This window comes from Tachyglossus aculeatus, chromosome 8, assembly GCF_015852505.1.
Source record: "Tachyglossus aculeatus isolate mTacAcu1 chromosome 8, mTacAcu1.pri, whole genome shotgun sequence".
Taxonomy (NCBI): domain Eukaryota; kingdom Metazoa; phylum Chordata; class Mammalia; order Monotremata; family Tachyglossidae; genus Tachyglossus; species Tachyglossus aculeatus.
In genome coordinates, this window is record NC_052073.1 from 7,710,849 (window position 1) to 7,733,718 (window position 22,870).

Below are 22,870 nucleotides of genomic sequence, written 5' to 3' on the forward strand. Positions count from 1 at the left end.
AATCATATTTATTGAGCGCTTACTGTGTGCAGAGCACTGTACTAAGCGCTTGGGAAGTACAAGTTGGCAATCTGCTTCTAGGGAACAGGGGGTGGGCCATCATCCATCATGCTGAGCAGAAACAGTGTGGCCTAGTGGATAGGGTGGGGGCCAAGGACCTGGCTTCTAATCCCGGCTCCGCCACTCGTCTGCTGGGTGACCTTGAGCAAGTCATTTCACTGGTCCTCATCTGGAAAATGGGGATTTAGACCGTGAATCCCACGTGGGGCAGGGACTGTGTCCAACCTGATTCATTCAGTCATATTTATTAAACGCTTACTGTGTGCAGAGCGCTGTACTATCACCGCAAATCTACCCCAGGACTTACAGCAGCACCTGGTACATAGTAAGCACTTAACAGATACCATTTAAAATAAAACAAAAACTTTGGGAACAGATCACCTTCCGGAGAATTTTCCTCTCTCAGCTTAAGTTTTACACTATCATGTGGGTGGGTCACGCCTACAGAAGAAGCATGGCCTAGTGGCTAGAGAAGCAGCGTGGCTCAGTGGAAAGAGCACGGGCTTTGGAGTCAGAGGTCATGGGTTCGAATCCCGACTCCGACACATGTCTGCTGTGTGACCTTGGGCAAGTCACTTAACCTCTCTGAGCCTCAGTTACCTCATCTGTAAAATGGGGATTAAGACTGTGAACCCCACATGGGACAACCTGATCACTTTGTATCCCCCCCAGCGCTTAGAACAGTGCTTTGCACATAGTAAGCGCTTAACAAATGCCAACATTATTATTATTAGAGCACAGACCCAGGAGTCAGAAGGTCATGGGTTCTGATCCTGGCTCTGCCACTCATCTGCTGGGCAAGCCACTTCACTTCTTTGGGCCTCAGTTCCCTTATCTGTAAAATGGGAATGAAGACTGTGAGCCTGATATGGGACAGGGACTGTGTCCAACCCGATTTGCTTGTATTCTGCCCCAGCGCTCAGAACAGTGCTCAGTGCTTGGCACATAGTAAGCGCTTAACAAATACCACAGTCATCATTATGACTCCCGGGGTGGGGGGGCCGGACCTACCACTCCCCAGGCTGGGTGACTTTTTTTTTTTTTCCCAACACACATGCCATTGTTCCCTGGGAACTTCCGACCAAGCCGCCTCCCACGGGCCAGAAACCCCCGCCCTGTGCTTGGGAGCATCATTCTGAAATGAGGCCTGGGCCCACTCTTCCTAAAGAGGCAGACCTACTGTTATATTGTACTCTCTCAAGTGCTCATTACAGTGCTCTGCCCACAGTAAGCGCTCAATAAATGCTGACTGACTGACCTACAGCCCGAGGCCTTCAGCTCTGCTCTAGTGGGAGGGCAGGGCCCGGAGAGAAGCAGCATGGCCTCGTGGCTACAGCACAGACCCAGGAGACAGAAGGTCATGGGTTCTGATCCCAGCTCCGCCCCTTGTCTGCTGTGTGACCTTAGGCATGTCATTTCACTTCTCTGGGCCTCAGTTCCCTCCTCTGTCAAATGCGGATTAAGACCGTGAGCCTGTGTGGGATTAGGGACTGTTTCCAACCTGATTTGCTTGTATCCACCCCAGTACTTAGTACAGTGCCTGGCACAGAGTAAGTGCTTAATAAATACCACAATTATTATTACAGCAGAATGAATCGGAAGCAGGGGGTTGGCCCATCTAAACTGCAGTCCCGGCAGGTTTCTGGCACTACCTCTCGGCTTCCTGTGGGATTTAGTCCAAGGCACTTGGGCTTTCCTGACCTGTCTTCAGGTATTTAGGGACCCTGATGCTATTCCCAAATAAGAATGCTCCCCCTCCATTTCCCCCAGGAAGGTGGAGTTTTGTAAGTCAACAACCCTTTGGCACATGTATATATGTTTGTACATATTTATTAGTCTATTTATTTATTTATTTTACTTGTACATATCTATTCTATTTATTTTATTTTGTTAGTATGTTTGGTTTTGTTCTCTGCCTCCCCCTTTTAGACTGTGAGCCCACTGTTGGGTAGGGACTGTCTCTGTATGTTGCCAACTTGTACTTCCCAAGCGCTTAGTACAGTGCTGTGCACACAGTAAGCGCTCAATAAATACGATTGATTGATTGATTGATTGTCAGCTCCAGATTTAAACTTCTGGAGGAGAAAACAAAGGGGTGCTGGGACAGGACCTCTCTACCTAGAAATCACCTTGGGGTACCCGCTCAGACAACAAATGTCAATCTCAATTATTTACTTAATATCCGTCTCTCCCTCTGGACTGTATGCTCACTGTGGGCAGGGAGTGAGTCTACCAACTCTGTTGCATTGTACTCTCCCAAGCGATTAGTAGAGTGCTCTACACAGAGTAAAAGCTCAGTAAATGCCACTGATGATGAAATCAGTGGATTAGAAAAGTCTATCCTTTTTTAATGTGGCTTTTCCCACTGTGTCATTAAAGAAAAGGCGCTGTCATAGTAGCTTAAGCACTGAATCTGAATTATTTTAGAATCCTGGTGACAGCTCACATTTAATAGTAACACCTGGGGTGTCTATTCCATTTATCTTCCTCAATCAGCGTGACCTAGAGGAAAGAAAAGAGGCCTAGGAGTCAGAGGACCTGGGTTCTAATCCCGGCTCTGCCACATGCCTGCTGTGTGGACTTGGGTGAGTGGCTTAACTCCTCTGTGCCTCAGTTATCTCATCTGTAAAATGGGGGTTCGATAGTAAAATGGGGGTTCAGTACCTGTTCTCCTTCCTACTTAGACGTGAGCCTGTTTAGGACAGTGACTGTCACCTTCTACCTTCCCCAGTGCTTAGAGCAGTACTTGACACATAGTAAGCGCTTAGCCGAAGCAGCATGGCCTAGTGGGAAGGGCTGGGAGTCAGGAGGACCCGGGTTCTAATCCCGGCTCTGCCACTTCCCTGGGATTCAGTTCCCTCATCTGTAAAATGGGGATTAAGGTTGTGAGCCTCAGGTGGGGCATGGACTGTGTCTGACTGGATTTGCTGTATCTACCTCAGTGCTTGGCACGTAGTAATAATAATAATGGCATTTGTTAAGCGCTTACTATGTGCAGAGCACTGTTCTAAGCGCTGGGGGGGATACAAGTTGATCAAGTTGTCCCACGTGGGGCTCACAGTCTTAATCCCCATTTTACAGATGAGGGAACTGAGGCCCAGAGAAGTTAACTGACTTGCCCAAGGTCACACAGCGCACATGTGGCGGAGTCGGCACTCGAACCCACGACCTCTGACTCCAAAGCCCGTGCTCTTTCCAATGCTTCCCCAGTGTTAGTAAGTGCTTAACAAGTACCATAATTACGATTATTATTAGCAAATACCACAATTTCTATTAAGGAAGCCGGAGGCCATCTTCCCTAGTGTTTTACACGTATACATCTGCAATTTATTTATATATTTTTCTATTTATATTAATGTCTGTTTCCTCCTCTAGCCTGTGAGCTCGTTGTGGGCAGGAATGTATCTGTCTGCTGTTATATTATACTCTCCCAAGCGCTTAGTACAGTGCTTTGTACACAGTAAGCGCTCAATAAATCCAACAGGAACAGTTGTGGCTACCCGGTACCCTGGTCTACCAGCAGATGGAGCACAAAAATCACCAGAAAACACTGCAGGAAATTGTCAAGGTAAGCGGACTTGAGTTTATCTTGAATAATAATCATTATTATAATTAATAACTTCTTAAAATATGGAGCATCGGGGAGCCGTGGTTCCCACGTAGGGAAATGTTGGTATTTGTCAAGCGCTTACTATGTCCAAAGCACTGTTCTAAGCGCTGGAGCGGGGCCGGGGGTCCCCCTCTTCCCGCCAGCCTTCGCCCCCCGGGGCCGACGGAGCGGGATGGGTACCGACCTTTTAGACGGTGAGCCCACTGTTGGGTAGGGACTGTCTCTATATGTTGCCAATTTGTACTTCCCAAGCGCTTAGTACAGTGCTCTGCACATAGTAAGCGCTCAATAAATACGATTGATGATGATGATGATGATGGAGGGATAAAGGGTGAGTGAACTCTGAGGACATTCATTCATTCAATCGTATTTATTGAGCGCTTACTGTGTGCAGCACTGTACTAAGCGCTTGAGAAGTACAAGTTGGCACCATATAGAGATGGTCCCTACCCAACAGCGGGCTCACAGGGTGATGAGGGAACAGTTAACAACTGTGGTACTTGTTAAGAGCTTACTGTGTGCCAGGCTCTGTAATAATAATAATAATAATAATAATAATAATAATAATAATAATGGTATTTGTTAAGCGCTTACTATGTGCAAAGCACTGTTCTAAGCGCTGGGGAAGATACAAGGTTATCAGGTTGTCCCCCATGGGGTTCACAGTCTTAGTCCCCATTTTACAGATGAGGGAACTGAGGCCCAGGGAAGTTAAGTGACTTGCCCAAAGTCACACAGCTGACAAGTGGCAGAGCTGGGATTCGAACCCATGACCTCTGACTCCAAAGCCCATGATCTTTCCACTAAGCCACAGCTGCTTCTCTGTACTAAGCCCTGGGGTCGGTACAAGCAAATCGGATTGGACACGGTCCTTATCCCACATGGGGCTCATGGTCTCAATCCCCACATTCCACATATGTATATATGTTTGTACATATTTTTTTTACTCTATTTATTTATTTATTTATTTGTACATATCTATTCTATTTATTTTATTTTGTTAGTATGTTTGGTTTTGTTCTCTGTCTCCCCCTTTTAGACTGTGAGCCCACTGTTGGGTAGGGACTGTCTCTATATGTTGCCAATTTGTACTTCCCAGGCGCTTAGTACAGTGCTCTGCACATAGTAAGCGCTCAATAAAAACGATTGATGATGATGAGGGAACTGCGGCCCAGAGAATTGAAGGGACTTTCCCGAGTTTCCACAGCAGACAAGTGGCGGAGCCGGGATTAGAACCCATGGCCTTCTGACTCCGGGCCCGCGCTCCATCCACTACATCCCGCAGACTCCGTCGTCCTTCTTCCAAATGGTGAGGCGGGCGGTCAAAGGCGACGAGAGAGCGACGTGGGCATCTTGGTTGGAGGACGAGAGCCCACCCGGCCTCCCCACCCCGCCGCCCCCAGATCTGAAGAGTCCAAAAACGAAGGTGCTGGGCACGGGGGAAGGCTTTTCATTGGGAACTAACCTCACATTCTGGGCAAAACCAATCCCCCTCTGGCTCCGCTGTCAGTTTCAGACACTTAGCATGATAAACCCGAGGACAGAGCTCACAGCAGAGAACTTGGCCTTCTCGGTGACAAACCCAGCAATAGAAATCATTCCGTCCATCCTGTGGTACAACATCAACAGGGTCTGTGGTGAGTGGCTGCTTCATATAGTAAAACGGACCGTGTCTTAGTTCTGACTGAAATGTAGGCAAGAGAGACAGGTTTGGTTTCAAAACAAATTTGCATTTTCAAAAGTGATTTCAGCAAAAAAAAAAATACAAAGCACAGTACTTTACAGAGATCATTTCCTAAGATGAGTTTCACCCCGTTACTAAGACAGAGGCGGGCCTTCTGAATTAGGGTTAGGGCCCTCTTGACTGTAAGCTCCCTCTGGGCCGGATATGTCTACCAACTCAATTATATTCTACTCTCCCAAGCGTTTAGTACAGTGGTCTGCCTACAGTTTGTACTTATAGGTCTTCTAGACTTCTAGACTGTGAGCCCGTTGTTGGGTCGGGACCGTCTCTATATGTTGCCAACTTGTACTTCCCAAGCGCTTAGTTCAGTGAGAAGCAGCGTGGCTCAAAGGAAACAGCCCGCGCTTTGGAGTCAGAGGTCATGGGTGCGAATCCCGACTCCACCACGTCTGCTGTGTGACCTTGGGCAAGTCACTTAACTTCTCTGAGCCTCAGTTATCTCATCTGTAAAATGGGGATTAAGACTGTGAACCCCACACGGGGCAACCTGATCACTTTGTACCCCCCCCAGCGCTTAGAACAGTGCTTTGCACATAGTAAGCGCTTAACAAATGCCAACATTATTATTATTATTATTATTACACAGTATGCGCTCAATAAATACAACTGAATGAATGAATCGGTTGATTAACACTTTAAGTGACTTTGTGAGAAGCTGGGTTAGAGTCAGAAGGACCTGGGTTCTAATCCCAGCTCTGCCGCTTGTCTGCTGTGTGATCCTGGGCAAGTCACTTCATATCTCTATGCCTCAGTTATCTCAATGGTAAAATGGGGATTAAGACTGTGAGCCCTTTGTGGGACAGGGACTGGGCCCAACCTGGTAACCCTGCATCTACCCCCAGCTTAGAACAGGGCTTGGCACATAGTAAGCGCTTAACAAAACCATTTGTTAGTGTTCAGAGCTGGCCCCTGCATTTGCCTACAGTTTTCATTTAGGAAGAACATCTTAAAATGGTGAAAGGGATTGATCAGACAGCGCTTCACAGGTTTTTCAGAGTACTTATTTCTGGTAGCATCGAAAGCCTAATTTCACATTTCCCTGTGCATCTCTTTCACAACACCGATTTCTAGTAGCGTGGGATCCCTAGTTTCACATTTCCATGCTGCAGGTGAACAGATCTAGGCTCACAGCCACCGGTTGTAACGCAGCGGGGACTAGTTATTCCATAACAATAGTAATAATACTACAAATGTTTTGCTTTACAATAGTCTTTTACATTCAAAGTCCCAGAGTACTTAGCAGATGCTTGTTAACTAATCCTCTCAAAGCTCCCCATTTTATTCAGTTACCCAGCAAGTCAATGGCACAGCCAAAGAAAACACAACTAAACAAAACGCCCAGAAGCACTGACTTGGTTCTTCAGTTCTCTGGCCAATAATCAGCATTTTCTAACCACGATGAAATCTTTTGGCTTTTTTTTTTCTGGTCTTACACTGATTATTTTCTCGATATTGTTTCTATGATGTACTTGAAGGAACCCTAAGAATGACTCCTGAGAAGCAGCAGGGCCTAATGGAAGGAGCCTGGGAATTAGAGGATCTGAGTTTTAATCCCAGCTCTGCCACTTGCCTGCGGTGTGACTTTGGACAAGTCATTTTCCTTTCTCGGTGCTATTTTACTTCTCGCTGCCGTCGCTTGCAAAACTGGGGTTCAAAAACGGCTTTCTTCCTCTCCCCCTCGTCCCCCTCTCCAACCCCCCAATCTTACCTCCTTCCCCTCCCCACAGCACCTGTATATATGTTTGTACAGATTTATCACTCTATTTATTTTACTTGTACATATTTACTATTCTATTTATTTTGTTAATGATGTGCATTTAGCTTTAATTCTATTTGTTCTGACGGCTTTTTTTTTTTTGGTCTTACACTGATTATTTTCTCGATATTGTTTCTATGATATACTTGAAGGAACCCTAAGAATGACTCCTGAGAAGCAGCAGGGCCTAGTGGAAGGAGCCTGGGAATCAGAGGATCTGAGTTCTAATCCCAGCTCTGCCACTTGCCTGCGGTGTGACTTTGGACAAGTCATTTTCCTTTCTCGGTGCCATTTTACTTCTCGCTGCCGTCGCTTGCAAAACTGGGGTTCAAAAACGGCTTTCTCTCCTAAATAGATTGTGCGCTCCATAAGGGAGACCCAGTTATAATAATGATGGTATTTGTAAGGCGCTTACTAGGTGCCAAGCAGTGTTCTAAGTGCTGGAATTGGGGTGGATTATGTTCACCCTTCTACCGACTATAATCTCCCAAGATCCTAATATGGTGTTCCGCAAACATTGATGTTGCCAACTTGTACTTCCCAAGCGCTTAGTACAGTGCTCTGCACACAGTAAGCGCTCAATAAAGATGATTGACTGATTGATTAAGTGCTCAATAAATACCACTGATTGATTTGGACCTACCCCAGTGCTTAGTACAATGCTAGGCACATAGTAAGCACTTCAAACAAGAGGCCTTCTTCGACTAAGCTCTCATCCTCTTCTCCCACTCCCTTCTATCACCTTCCTACTAGGATTTGCACTTTTATTCACCCTTCTCTCAACCCCACAGCATTTCTAATAATAATTAATAATAATAATGGTATCTCCTCTGCCGCTAACCTCCTCACTGTACCTCATTCTCACCTGTCCCGCCGTCGACCCCCGGCCCACGTCCTCCCCCTGGCCCGGAATTCCCTCCCTCCACATATCCGCCAAGCTAGCTCTCTTCCTCCCTTCAAAGCCCTACTGAGAGCTCACCTCCTCCAGGAGGCCTTCCCACACTGAACCCCCTTTTTCCTCTCCTCCTCCCCATCCCCCCCACCCTACCTCCTTCCCCTCCCCACAGCACCTGTATATATGTTTGTACAGATTTATCACTCTATTTATTTTACTTGTACATATTTACTATTCTATTTATTGTGTTAATGATGTGCATTTAGCTTTAATTCTATTTGTTCTGAGGACTTGACACCTGTCCACATGTTTTGTTTTGTTGTCCGTCTCCCCCTTCTAGACTGTGCGCCCGTTGTTGGGTAGGGACCGTCTCTATATGTTGCCAACTTGTACTTCCTAAGCGCTTAGTCCAGTGCTCTGCACACAATAAGCACTCAATAAATACGATTAATGAGTGAATGAATGTTACAACTCCATAATTTACTTATATCCATGTCTGTATCCCCTTCTAGTCTACCAACTCTGTTGCACTGTACTCTCCCAAGCACTTAGTACAGTGCTTTGCACACAGTAAGTGCTCAATAAATAGAACCAATGGATTGATTGAAATTCCCATACTTTAGTGTAGCAGTAGTAGTGATGGTGGCAGTAATGGTATTTATTGAGCACCTACCAAACGTACTGCACTGTGAGAGGCACTGTGCTTTCATGACACTTACTGAATCCTTACTATGTACTGAGCACTGGGAAGTAGCATGGCCTAGTCGAAAGAGCACGGGCTTGGGAGTCGGGGGACCTGGGTTCTAATCCCAGCTCCGCCACTTGTCTGCTGGGTGACCTTGGACAAGTGCTTAGTACAGTGCTTGGCACACAATAAGCACTCAATAAATACGACTGAATTATCTTCACGTCTCTGTGCCTCAGTTATCGCATCTGTAAAATGGGACTGAGACTGTGAGCCCCATGTGAGACAGAGACTGTGTCCAACAGAATTAGCTTGTATCTACCCCAGCACTTACTACAGTGGCTGGCAAGCGCTTACCAAACAGCATTAAATAAAAGTAAATAAATAAATACTAGGTGCTTGGGAGCATACAGGACAATCAAGTCAGTAGACACAATCCTTGCCCACACAGAATTTACAGTCTAAGGGGGAGGCAGACATTCAAATAAATTACAGATACGGGAAATAATAATCGTTGTAGTGTTTATTAAGCACTTACTATGAGCCAGGCACTGTACTAAGTGCTGGAGTGGATCCAAGCAAATTGGATTGGACACAGTCCCTGTCACACATGGGGCTTATAATCAATCAATTGTATTTATTGAGCGCTTACTGTGTGCAGAGGACTGTACTAAATGCTTGGGAAGTACAAGTTGGCAACATAATATATAGTCTCAATCCCCATTTTACAGATAAGGTAACTGGGCACAGAAGTGAAGTGACTTTCCCAAGGTCACACAGCCAAGTGGTGGAACTGGGATTAGAACCCATGACCTTCTGACTCCTAAGGCTATGCTCTATCCACTCTGCCATGCTGCAAAGTGCTATGGGCCTGGGGGGAGAGGGGGTAACTACTTGCTCAAGGCCTTCCCAGATTGAGCCCCCCTCTCCATCCCCCCCATCTACCTCCTTCCCTTCCCCACAGCACCTGTATATATGTATATATGTTTGTACATATTTATTACTCTATTTATTTATTTATTTTACTTGTACATATCTATTCTATTTATTTTATTTTGTTAGTATGTTTGGTTTTGTTCTCTGTCTCCCCCTTTTAGACTGTGAGCCCACTGTTGGGTAGGGACTGTCTCTCTATGTTGCCAACTTGTACTTCCCAAGCGCTTAGTACAGTGCTCTGTACACAGTAAGCGCTCAATAAATACAACTGATTGATTGATTGATTGAGTGTCTAATGCTTCTTTGGGAATGTCTGAAACATATGTGGTTTGAAAATAGTCCTGCTCACATGGAATGTTGTGTTAACAATAATTATTATCATAATAATGATATTTGTTAAACATTTACTATGTGCCAGGCACTTTACTAAGCACTGGGGGGGGAAACAAAATAACAGGGACACAGTCCCTGTCTCACAAATAGTTCACAGTCACACAGACCAATCTTAGAGAAACAGCTTGGCTTAGTGGAAAGAGCCCGGGCTTGGGAGTCAGTGGTCATGGGTTCTAATGCCTGCTCCGCCACTTGTCAGCTGTGTGCCTCTGGGCAAGTCACTTAACTTCTCTGTGCCTCAATTCCCTCATCTGGAAAATGGAGATTAAGACTGTGAGCCCCACATGGGACAACCTGATTACCTTGTGTCTACCCCAGTGCCTAGAACAGTGCTTGGCACATAGTAAGCGCTCAACAAATACCATCATTATTACTGTTACTATTACCCCTCTCAGGAGGCAAATTTTTGCAGGTCCCGTATTTTAAAATAGGCCTGATCATATACAATGATCTGTTCACACCAATTTATCGGTTCAAGGCTCCCCCTATTAAGAGGCAGATTTTTGCAGGTCCCTTGGGAAGGTTGCTAAATGGTGAGCCTGTTGTTGGGTAGGGACCATCTCTATATGTTGCCGATTTGTACTTCCCGAGCGCTCAGTACAGTGTTCTGCACACAGTAAGCGCTCAACAAGTACGGTTGAATGAATGAATGAACTACTCTATTACAGCATCATCATTGTGGCTTCTGGTGAAAAAAATGGTGAAATCTGAGCAACAGTGATTTCACTTTCAAATCCCTAGGAAATCAGCAAGAAGCAGGGTAGGGGCCGGAGGGAGTGAGAAAAGGAACACTCCTCAGAAAACATATTTTAAATAACAAGCAAGGGAGGCCTAGTAAGTAGAGCATAAGCCTGGGAACCAGGAGAACCTGCGAGCTCATCTCGGCTCTTCCACTTGTCTGCTGTGTGACCTTGGACAAGTCACTTCACTTCTCTGGGTCTCAGTTCCCTCATCTGTAAAATGGGGATTAAGAATGTGAGCCCCACTTGGGACAGGGACTTTGTCCAAGCTGACTGGCTTGTATCTACCCCAGTGCTTAGAGAAGCAGCGTGGCTCAGTGGAAAGAGCATGGGCTTTGGAGGCAGAGGTCATGGGTTCAAATTCCAGCTCCGCCACTTGTCAGCTGTGTGACTTTGGGCAAGTCACTTCACTTCTCTGGGTCTCAGTTCCCTCATCTGTAAAATGGGGATTAAAAACGTGAGCCCCACTTGGGACTAGGACTTTGTCCAAGCTGATTAGCTTGTATCTACCCCAGTGCTTAGAGAAGCAGCGTGGCTCAGTGGAAAGAGCATGGGCTTTGGAGTCAGAGGTCATGGGTTCAAATTCCGGCTCTGCCACAGTGGAAAGAGCATGGGCTTTGGAATCAGAGGTCATGGGTTCAAATTCCAGCTCCGCCACTTGTCAGCTGTGTGACTTTGGGCAAGTCACTTAACTTGTCTGTGCCTCAGTTACCTCATCTGTAAAATGGGGATTAAGACTGTGAGCCCCACACGGGACAACCTGATCACCTTGTAACCTCCCCAGTGCTTTGAACAGTGCTTTGCACATAGTAAGTATTTAATAAATGACATTTAAAAAAAACAGTGCCTGGAACATAGTTAATGCTTAACAAATACTATAAAAAAGCAAGAAGAACTGTTTCTAAATGGAATGAAGCTTTCCAGTCAGCACCCATGGTTTTTCAAATGCTTTAGCCTTACGGAGATTCAGCACCTCACTTCCTTTCAATGTGGTAAGAGACTAAAATAAAATCATGGAACAGAAAAACTTAAGTACCAAAAGGTGGAGGACTAAAATTGGTGGGTGAAATTTCCCAACTAGACACTCCTTGCTTTGCTTTAGCTTCAAGAAAATGTTTCAATATTTTAATTTTTTTTTAATGTACTTTTTCCTTGATTCAAGATTCCCCACCTAAACCACTATGTATTCTTGGTAATACTTTTTCTGTTTTAAATAGTAAAAGCATTTATTTATTTATTGTGTTTACCCATGCAAAGCACCATACGGAACTTTGAGAAAGAATATGCAGATGGAAATCTGTTACAAGTACCAGTTACCTGATCTCTAAAATGAGGATTAAATCCTCCTCCCCGCAATTTAGGCTGTGATGGCCAAGTAGGACAGAGACTGTGTCCAACCTGATAAACTTGTATCTACCCCAGTGCTTGACACATAGCAAGTGCTAAACAAATCTCATGGAAATAAAAAAAATAGAATTCAAAAATAAATTAGACATGGTCCCTGGCTCTCAAAGGGCTCACAATCTCCGAGCAGTAGTTCTTCATGAGAAGTAATAATAATAATAATAATAATAATGGTATTTGTTAAGCACTTACCATGTGCCAAGCACTGTTCTAAATGCTGGGGTAGATACAAAATAATCAGATTGTCCCACGTGGGCCTCACACTTTGAATCCCCATTTTACAGATGAGGTAACTGAGGCACAGAGACGTTAAGTGGCAGACAAGTGGCAAAGGCGAGATTAGAACCCACATCCTCTGGCTCCCAAGCCTGTGCTCTTTCCACTATGCCATGCTGCTTCTCTAGAATCAGCTACACAACCAGTAGCGATTCTCCAGTTCTCAAGGTTTTTGCAGATTTGCAGTAAATTAAAAAAAACTGCTTGAATAATAAATCAAAACACTGAAGCAGGTGAATATCAAACTATTAGTCTACGGGGAGTTAAAAGGGTTTTTTTTATTTTAGTCTGTCAGGGTGTATGGTGCTACCTCTATATTCATTCATTCAATCAATCGTATTTATTGAGCACTTACTGGGTGCAGAGCACTGTACTAAGCGCTTGGAAAGTATGATTTGGTAACAAATAGGGACAATCCCAACCCAACAACGGCTCACAGTCTAGAAGGGGGAAGACAGACAACAAAACAAAAAAGTAGACAGGCATCGATAGCATCCATATAAATAAACAGAACTCTCATCAATGATATTCATTGAGCCCTTACTGTGTGCAGAACCCTGTGCTAAATGCTTGGGAGATTTCAATACAGAGTTGGTAGACAGTCTAGAGATCACAGCCTACAGTAATTAAAGAATCAAGCTCGAACTTGTATAATGATGTGGTAATTGCGCAGTTATGGATCCAATTTCTTCTCAACCAGTTTAATACTTTACTTCGAGTGCCACACCTAGAAAGGCCCTCAGAAAACATGCTCAAAATGTGATTTAGTCCCATTCGTTTACAAGAACCCTATTTACATGCATAAATCAGGTAACAGGTGTTCGATCATCAATTTCTTCAATAATGAGGCTGAGTTTCTTGCCCACGATCACCTGGACAGTTGACCAAGGATGGGGATGAATGACTTGCCCAAGGTCACACAGCAGACAAGTGGCAGTGTCTGGATTAGAACCCAGGTCCTTCTGATTCCCAGGCCCGTGCTTTATAATAATAATAATAATAATAATAATAATAATAATAATAATAATAATAATAATAATAATAGCATTTATTAAGCGCTTACTATGTGCCAAGCACTGTTCTAAGTGCTGGGGAGGTTACAAGGTGATCAGGTTGTCCCACGGTGGGCTCACAGTCTTCACCCCCATTTTCCAGATGAGGGAACTGAGGCCCAGAGAAGTGAAGTGACTTGCCCAGAGTCACACTGCTGACAATTGGCGGAGCCGGGATTTGAACCCATGACCTCTGACTCCAAAGCCCGGGCTCTTTCCACTGAGCCACGCTGCTTCTTAATAATTATGGTAATTGGCAATTAATTATTATGGAATGGTATTTCTTCTTGTAAGCACTGGGGTGGCCTGTATATATGTATATATGTTTGTACATATTTATTACTCTATTTATTTATTTATTTTACTTGTACATATCTATTCTATTTATTTTATTTTGTTAGTATATTTGGTTTTGTTCTCCATCTCCCCCTTTTAGATTGTGAGCCCACTGTTGGTTAGGGACTGTCTCTATATGTTGCCAACTTGTTCTTCCCAAGTGCTTAGTACAGTGCTCTGCACACAGTAAGCACTCAATAAATACAATTGATTGATTGATTGATGCAGGTTAATTAGGTTGGACCCAGTCCCTGACCCAATGAGGGACTCTCCCAAGCGCTTAGTACAGTGCTCTGAACACAGGCAGCACTCAAGAAATACGATGACTACCTAAATAGGAGGGGAAAGCGGCATTTAATTCCCTTTTTTATAGTTAACTGAGGTTCAGAGAAGTTAAGTGAGTTGCCCAAGGTCACCAAGCAATGAACTGGCAGAGCCAGGATGAGAGCCCAGGGGCTTCTGAATCCTAGGCCTGTTTCCTCTAGGATATGCTGCTTCCATTTTTGCTGGGATTTCCGGGAATTAGCCCTATCTCCTATTCTCCTATCTACCCCTCCCCAACACAATGCCAGCCCTAGAGTGTAAACTGAACCATTAACTCGGATAAGATTTCTGGGTTTCTGTTATATAAGCCCCAGTAACATGTCTTTAATAATAGTGAAATAATAACAACAATACTTGTTAGGCACTCACTATGTGCCAAGCACTGTTCTAAGCGCTGCGATAGATACAAGTTAATCAGGTTTGACCCAGTCCCTGTCCTACACAATAATAGTAATGATGATGGTATTTGTGAAGCGCTTACTATAATAACAATAATAATAATGGCATTTGTTAAGTGCTTACTATGTGCAAGGCACTGTTCTAAGCGCGGGGGAGGTTACAAGGTGATCAGGTTGTCCCTCGTGGGGTTCACAGTCTTAATCCCCATTTTACAGATGAGGTAAATGAGGCCCAAGTGAAGTGACCTGCCCAAGGTCACCCAGCGGACACGTGGTGGAGCCAGTATTAGAATCTATAACCTTCTGACTCCCAAGCCCTTGCACTTTCCGCTACGCCACGCTGCTTCCCAAATCAGTATGAATCGCTGAATTAAATAAATATAATTTTCTACACCTTTTGGGAACTATTAAAAAAGATAGCTATATACTGTCCAAGCCCCATTACTAAAACATTCCTACCAACACGTCAAAATTCATGCATTCAATCATACTTATTAAGCATTTACTGTGTGCAGAGCACTGTACGAAGTGCCAAGCTAGCCTGTTATCGTTTTCCATTGGTCCCCATCTTCCTGGAAGGCAGGGATTAGTTCTACTTAAATCTATTGTCTCGCTCAAACTCTTAATACACTGTTCAGTACGGATTAAGCACTTAATAAATATACTGATTGATCAGTAATCCCACAACTCCTACTTAATGAGCAGAGGACTGTAGTAGCACCAACACACACACACTTATGGTCAAGAGGAATTAAAAGATTCCTCACCCAAAAATCAGGGTTTTTTTGTTTGTTTAAAAAACTGTTCTCAAAACACAGCTTCATCCATGCTGAGTGAGGTATTTTTAAAATCTAGTCTGTTCTGATGTAGGATCTGAATTCTGGGCCCACTCCAGCGTGGGAGCGGTTTAAGGGGCAAACAGAAAACAGAAGTTCTGGTTGTTTAGCCTGGAAATGTGTCACCTTGGGTAAGTCACTTAACCTCTCTGTGCCTCAGGTACTCACCTCTAGACTAAGAGCCCGCTGTGGGCTCTTTATTGCTGTATTGTACTTTCCAAGTGCTTAGTACAGTACTCTGCACAAAGTAAGCGCTCAATAAATACGACTAAATGAATGAATGAATCTGTAAAATGGAGATTCATCATCTGTTCTCCCTTCCACTTCCACTCTGAGCCCCATGAGGGACAGGGACTGTGTCCAACCTGATTTTCTTGTAACTACCCCAGTGCTTAGTCGAGTACTTAACGAATATCATCATCATTAACAAGATGAAACTGTGTCTTCGACTACAGAGCTAGCGATGGGGAAAAGTTATTCTCCCTAAACACCTTTGTTACTTGGACACCTAAGCTGTGCTCTACCCAGGGATTTCTTTTACCTGTTCCTTACTGTTATTGTTCAATAAACCAGGTTTCTTTTTCTTTTTAATAGGACTCGTCGACGTCTCTTGCGGAGAGTGGCCATTGGAAGAGTGAGGAGGGCTGGGAAATTTCCTTTTTTGTGCTGCTCGCTCAGTAGAACCAGGATCTATAAAAAGAAACACAGGACCACACGTTTAAAAACGCCAACTCACCCTGCGAAACAGCTCATACTAGGAAGAAAATATCAGTGTTAATTCAAGGAAAATGAAAGCTTCACCATGCATTTAGGATTGATTACCTCCTTCTTCTGGGATTAAATGTTTCTTCAGATTCCAATTTGGCATTTTGACTCCCTGAGTCAAGAACAAGAGAGATTGAGAACCCAGAAGTACATTACTGGCCTAATACTTATCCATCACAAGGCCCAAATACTTTCATTTTCTCAGCCTGGTCTCTCAAAACCCTTTTCCTCTTTCAATCCAGGACAATTTCCCCATATTCCTAACTCCCCCCCACCCCCCCTGCCCCGCAACACCCTTTCCCCTACCATCTATTTTAATCTAGCAGCAAATTTTACATAAATTGTGATTCTCCCACGCAATAAACCAACAGTTCAATAAAAGCAAGCTCTTCCCACTTGTTTTCCCAACTCCTCTTCCCACTTTTATGTTCTCAGCGATTATTCTATCAATCAATCAATCGTATTTATTGAGCGCTCACTGTGTGCAGAGCACTGTACTAAGCGCTTGGGAAGTACAAGTTGGCAACATATAGAGACAGTCCCTACCCAACAGTGGGCTCACAGTCTAAAAAGGGGGAGACAGAGAACAAAACCAAACATACTAACAAAATAAAATAAATAGAATAGATATGTACAAGTAAAATAAATAAATAAATAGAGTAATAAATATGTACAGGCATATATACATATATACAGGTGCTGTGGGGAAGGGAAGGAGGTAAGATGAGGGGGATGGAGAGGGGGATTCATAAGCAATATACAATACCACACAGTTCACCTTCAACAACTGAAGACCACTTCATTGACAACTTTTAATCGCATTTACTGCAAGAAAGGACTCTGCCACCATGTGCTATGGCTGGCAGCTGCAGAAGCCCTACTCCTTTAGGAAACAAATGTTACAGGGCTTGGGAGAAGAGTTATTGGCAACCTCAACGTTACGAAAGGGTTTGTATGAAGACAGCATCAAAGCCTGCTCCCTGAAATTCACAGGTCACCCCTTATTTAGGTAGAGGCCAGAGTTTCTTCTGTTGGTTTCCATAAACATTCAGGGCAGGTCCACACAAGCAAAGATATTTATTATTGTTGTTTGTATTCCAGGAAGACTCTACCAGTGGTATGATGGTAGTTCCCAAGGATTCGAACATAACTGTGGTATTTGTCAAGCACTTACTATGTGCCGGCACTGTACTAAGCGCTGGGGTGGATTCAAGCAAATCGGGTTGGATGCATTCCCTGTCCCATTTGGGGCTCAGAGTCTCACTCATTTTACAGATGAGGTAACTGAGGCCCAGGGAAGTGAAGTGACTTGCCCAAGGTCACACAACAGACAAGTGGCAGAGCCGGAATTAGAACTCGTGACCTTCTAACTCCCAGGCCCGTGCTCTAGCCACTATACCACACTGTACATCATCCAGTCTCGGGAGATGGGAGCTGCTTTTTAATAATGATGGCATTTATTAAGTGCTTACTATGTGCAAAGCACTGTTCTAAGCGCTGGGGATTACAAGGTGATCAGGTTGTCCCACGAGGGGCTCACAGTCTTCATCCCCATTTTACAGATGAGGTAACTGAGGCCCAGAGAAGTTAAGTGACTTGCCCAAAGTCACACAGCTGACAAACTGGTGGAGCCGGGATTTGAACCCATGACCTCTGACTCCAAAGCCCGTGCTCTTTCCACTGAGCCACGCTGCTTCTCTTTTTAAAACCATCAGCTCCTTTTACTGTAACTCTGCCTCATTCAGTTTCCAGATTGTCACATTCCATCAAATTGACACAAAATAAATCTTACTATGAAAGCTTTTTTTTTTAAGCCAGGAGCACAGGAAAAGTTACAATTTATTTATCTTTGTCATACATCTACTTCTCTGCCTCTCCTTAAAAAACAACCTTAAAGCAAGTTAGGTGAAGTTATGTCAGGCCTGGGAGTTACCCTTACGTTTTGATGCCAATAAATTTAAATTCGGTAAGAAGCATCGGCAAACATGTGTCTTATAAAGCAGTTGCGGGGATAATGTTGTTTTGAAAGCTTCTGACTCATAAAGCAAGAATTGTAGAAGGTGACCCCTGAAACAGTTATTGATGCCATATTTGCCATTCCCCCCATTTTTAAATTCAATCTCTTCACACAGTGTCACATTTACCTTTGTGGAAGGAGAATGTGCAAAGCAGCCCATCCTGTTACCCGTGCAAATATGCAGTTTTCCCTGCAATCAGAAATGCATCTAACTTACTGTGTGCTGCATCAGCCATGTTGTCTGTTGAAAATACTAAAAAAACTAGTGCTGTGGGCCAACTCCCTCTGAAGAAAAAGGCAACTGACTTTCAAGCTGGCCTGCAAAGTCAGGGAAAAACCAGTTTTAAGTCAGGCTTTCCAAAGCCTGAACAGGGCAGAAAAATAACACAAGTAATGCCACTTTTTCCTCATTAGCATCTAATTAAACGATGGCACCTGGGGCAGAGGTTTGCTAGACTACAGGCCTCTGAGTTAACAAGATGATAGTAAGGAGAAAATTACACTAAAATGAAACTTAACATGTTTCTCTCTATTGGAAAATAATCGCTTTTCCACCCCACTAACTCCTCTTTGTTGTCTTTTCCCAACTCCCCCAAAAGAGGAAAAAAAAACCTACACAGAAATACACCCCAACAAATATGGTTTTTGGTTTGTTCGTTGTTTTTTGTTTTTAACCTCACGCCAGGAGTAAAGGGATTCCAACCCCACAAATGTCTTCCCTCTGGAGTCAATGAAAATCACATCAGCATCCACAAGGAGTTGAAATATAATATGTAAGTATAATTATATATTTACTAGCACACACACATGTGCCCCAACTAGAAAGTTGGAAATGGGGATATTTGAAGGTAAAAATGAAGACAAGCTTAGTTTCTGTGGATGATAAGAATGGAGGAAAAAATAGGTTTTGCTGCAGGGGGGGGGGGAATCTGTGAGTCCTTTGAAACAAGGATGACTGGTGATTAAAGTCTCCTTCAAAAAGTACAGTCTTAGAGGTTTGTAAATTCTTGGACTGCTTAAATTTTGTCCAGGATAAAATCAGTTAAATATTGTTAGGAACAGAAATACCTGAAACGTGAGGGAGGAGGAGTTATTTTTTTTAAAAGGTTGTATATACAAAGCTGTCCTTTCTAGCATGCACGCACTGTTTTCAATCAGTCGTATTTATTGAGCACTTACTGTATGCAGAATACTGTACTGAGCGTTTGGGTGAGTACAGCACAACAATTTAACAGACACATTTCCTGCCCACAACAAGCTGAAAGTCTAGTAAGTTTTAATGCACGTTTATTTATGAAGAAAATGTTTGAAGTCCATAAAGATCCTGTTTTTGGAGGATTGTGTGCTGTGGGAAAAGACACCTGAAGATACTAAAGAAGGCAGCATGGAACTTAAGAATGTTATATATATATATATATATATATGTATATATATATGTATATATATATATACATATATATATATATATATATTTGCCATGTGATATTTCAGTATTACCTTATGAATCTGCAAAGTCTGTTTGGGGAACTGTAGGGGGATGGGAAAAAGATATCCCCATCATTAACCCTATCCTGAAGAGGCATACTAATTTGATCTGCCGGAACAAAGTCATTAGTATGGTAACAAACCTTTTTCAATTAAAATAACACTATCTTTCTTACCCAACCTCTTCCCTTCCCCCACCCATCTCCTAACCATTAACTGTTTGTAATCCTCTGACCAGCCACGTCACAAACCCAAAAAAAACCCCTTTCATTTAGTTCCAACAGAATGATCCTATTATACAATAGTACAATCTCCATCTTTCACAGCCTCTTTTTCTCCAACTGGAGGTTATAATCCCTCTCTCTGACTAACCTCCTTAGAAGGATATATGTGAATCTAGGGAGAGGGTTTTGGCCAGAGGACTTATTACATTAATCTGAAGTACTATTTTTGTTTTGGTCATTACTCTCTTCAATTCTGACTCTTGATCTAATACCACCATGCGTTGCAGAATCTCAATTTACAAATTAACTGCTCCCTCCCCAACCCTGGCTATTTAGAGTAATAGATTCCCTAAACAGCCCAACATCACCTCACCCCCCTACCCTAAAAATCCATCCCTTCTGGACTGTGAACCCGTTGTTGGGTAGGCATGGTCTCTATTTGCTGCTGAATTGTACTTTCCAAGCACTCAGTATTTTATTTTATTTTATTTTATTATTTTATTTTATTTTTATTTTGTTAATATGTCTGGTTTTGTTCTCTGTCTCCCCCTTCTAGACTGTGAGCCCACTGTTGGGTAGGGACTGTCTCTATGTTGCCAACTTGTACTTCCCAAGCGCTTAGTACAGTGCTCTGCACACAGTAAGTGCTCAATAAAGACGATTGATTGATTGATTGATGGCTCTGTGCAGTGATTTGATTGAAAGAATGACCGAATGGCATTTACTGAGCGTTTATGGTGCGCAGATCACTGGAGGAAGGGGTTGTAGCCCAGGCTGAACATCCTTCACATTGTGTCGGCAACTTTTTTTGTGTGTGGTATTTGTTAAGCATCAGGCACTATACTAAGCGCTAGGATAAATACAAACTGATCAGGTTGGACTCTCACATGGGACTCCCAGCCTTAATCCCCATTTTAAGGATAAGGTAAAAGAGAAGTGCAGTGACTCATCCAAGGTCACACAGCAGACACGCGGCGGAGCCAGGATTAGAACCCAGGTCCTTCTGACTCCCGGGCTTGTGGTCTACCCACTAGCCACCATTTCACTGGCCACCATCTGACCCTTTTTTCCCCAGTTCCAGCAATGAATCATAGCCTCTTCATCCCTTGCTTAGCTCCCTGGTGTCTGGAAAATGACACTCCATTTCTGGGAATGCTTATCCCTAGATTGGCCCTGCATCTGAACCTGGATTGGGGATCTTAATGCTAATTTCGATTCTTACAAAAATACCCATCCTGGGGGAAATAAAATAATTTCTGAAAGTACTCCCAAGACCACTCCCTCTTCTACCCTCCTGCCTCCCCAAAATCTTGGCGATAAACACAATCAAGGTCACTTGTCAGGAGAAATAGAAAAAATGTTCTGGAAAGACGCATTTGAAGCTGGATTGCATGTGTGAACTGGATGACCAAGGGGATCATTATTATTAAGATCTTTGTTCATTCACTCATTCAACTGTATTTACTAAGTGCTTACTGTGTGCTAAGTACTGTACTAAGCACTGTACTAAGTGCTTGGAAAGTACAATTCGGCAACAAATAGAGACAATCCCTACCCAACAATGGGCTCACAGTCTATTAAGCACATATTTTGTGTCCAGTGCTTCTGCAGGGTGGCTGCAGTGGAAGCCAAGGAGCAGCGTGGCTCAGTGGAAAGAGCCCGGGCTTTGGTGTCAGAGGTCACAGGTTCAAATCCCAGCTCCTCCACTTGTCTGCTGTGTGACTTTGGGCAAGTCACTTAACTTCTCTGTGCCTCAGTTACCTCAACTGTAAAATGGGGATTAATACTGTGAACCCCCCCGTGGGACAACCTGATCACCTTGTAACCTCCCCAGCGCTTAGAACAGTGCTTTGCACATAGTAAGCACTTAATAAATGCCACCATCATCGTCATCATCATTTAAGTGCTGGGGTAGGTACATTAATCAGATTGACCACAGGCCCTGTCCCACAGGGCTCACTGGTCTAAGGAGGAGGGAGAACAGGCACTGAATCCCCATTTTAAAGCTGAGGAAACTGAGGCCCAGATCAAGTGAAATGACTTGTCCAGGTCACCCTCCAAGCAGTTGGTGGAGCAGAATTAGAACCCAGGTCCTCTGTCTCGCAGGTCCATGAGACCACACTGCTTCTCTATCTAGATCTAGACAAGCTGGTGAAATCGGAAGAAGACAGGAATTAAGCCGTACAATCTAGGGCGGTCCTTGCTTGATCTTTCTCAAATGAACTGCAAAATTATTGGAAAAACAGCGTGATTGATAGCTGCTATCAGAGTAGCTGTGATTGCACAGAATCAGCTACTGTTGGCCTATGGAGAATAAGAAAGGAAGCACTTAAGCGTAATTTCCAACACACTCCATAGCATACTTCAAACATGACCACATGCGGCTCTAAGAAGAAGCAAAGCAGAAAACAGTTAATCATTTCAAAACGTTTTTAAAAGATATAGAACAGGTACTTGAAGCAAGGCTGGCTCCTCCTGGCCAGTGGACGTAAGCAGAGAGTCATTAAAGCATAATGAAACGAAGCTTTGGAACTAAATGTAAGAGAAGTCCGATACCACACCCAACTGAGAAAAAAAGGCATGTCACTTTCTGGACTTCTGAGCCATTTAGAGACATGTTGCATTGGGAAGAACAACTTTAAAACCGAGGTATTCGGCAGGGGAAGCCCTTCTAGAAAATGAGCCAGCTGTGGGCAGGGATTGTCTCTCCTTGTTGCTGAATTGTACTTTCCAAGCGCTTAGTAGAGTGCCCTGCACTCAGTAAGTGCTCAATAAGTATGACTGAATGAATGTACTCTCCCAAGCACTGAATGAATCATGATTTTCATAGTCCCAGATGATGCACCCAAAATCATTAGTCCCAGATGATGCACCCAAAATCATTAATTCAGTTGTATTTATTAAGCACTTACTGGGAGCACTGTATTAAGTGCT

General features: G+C 43.7%; 1 protein-coding gene across 11 annotated transcripts in view; it reads right to left on the reverse strand.

Moving 5' to 3' along the window:
* Positions 1-22,870, reverse strand: part of ZMYND8 (zinc finger MYND-type containing 8) — a 132,112-nt gene that overhangs the window by 75,167 nt on the left and 34,075 nt on the right. For all 11 annotated transcript variants that reach the window (XM_038749920.1, XM_038749924.1, XM_038749921.1 and 8 more), the window contains exons 3-4: positions 15,987-16,135; positions 5,136-5,354 (exon numbers count right to left, since the gene is read on the reverse strand). In XM_038749920.1, coding sequence (XP_038605848.1) covers positions 5,136-5,354; positions 15,987-16,135 — 368 coding nt within the window. The remainder of the gene's footprint in view (positions 1-5,135; positions 5,355-15,986; positions 16,136-22,870) is intronic.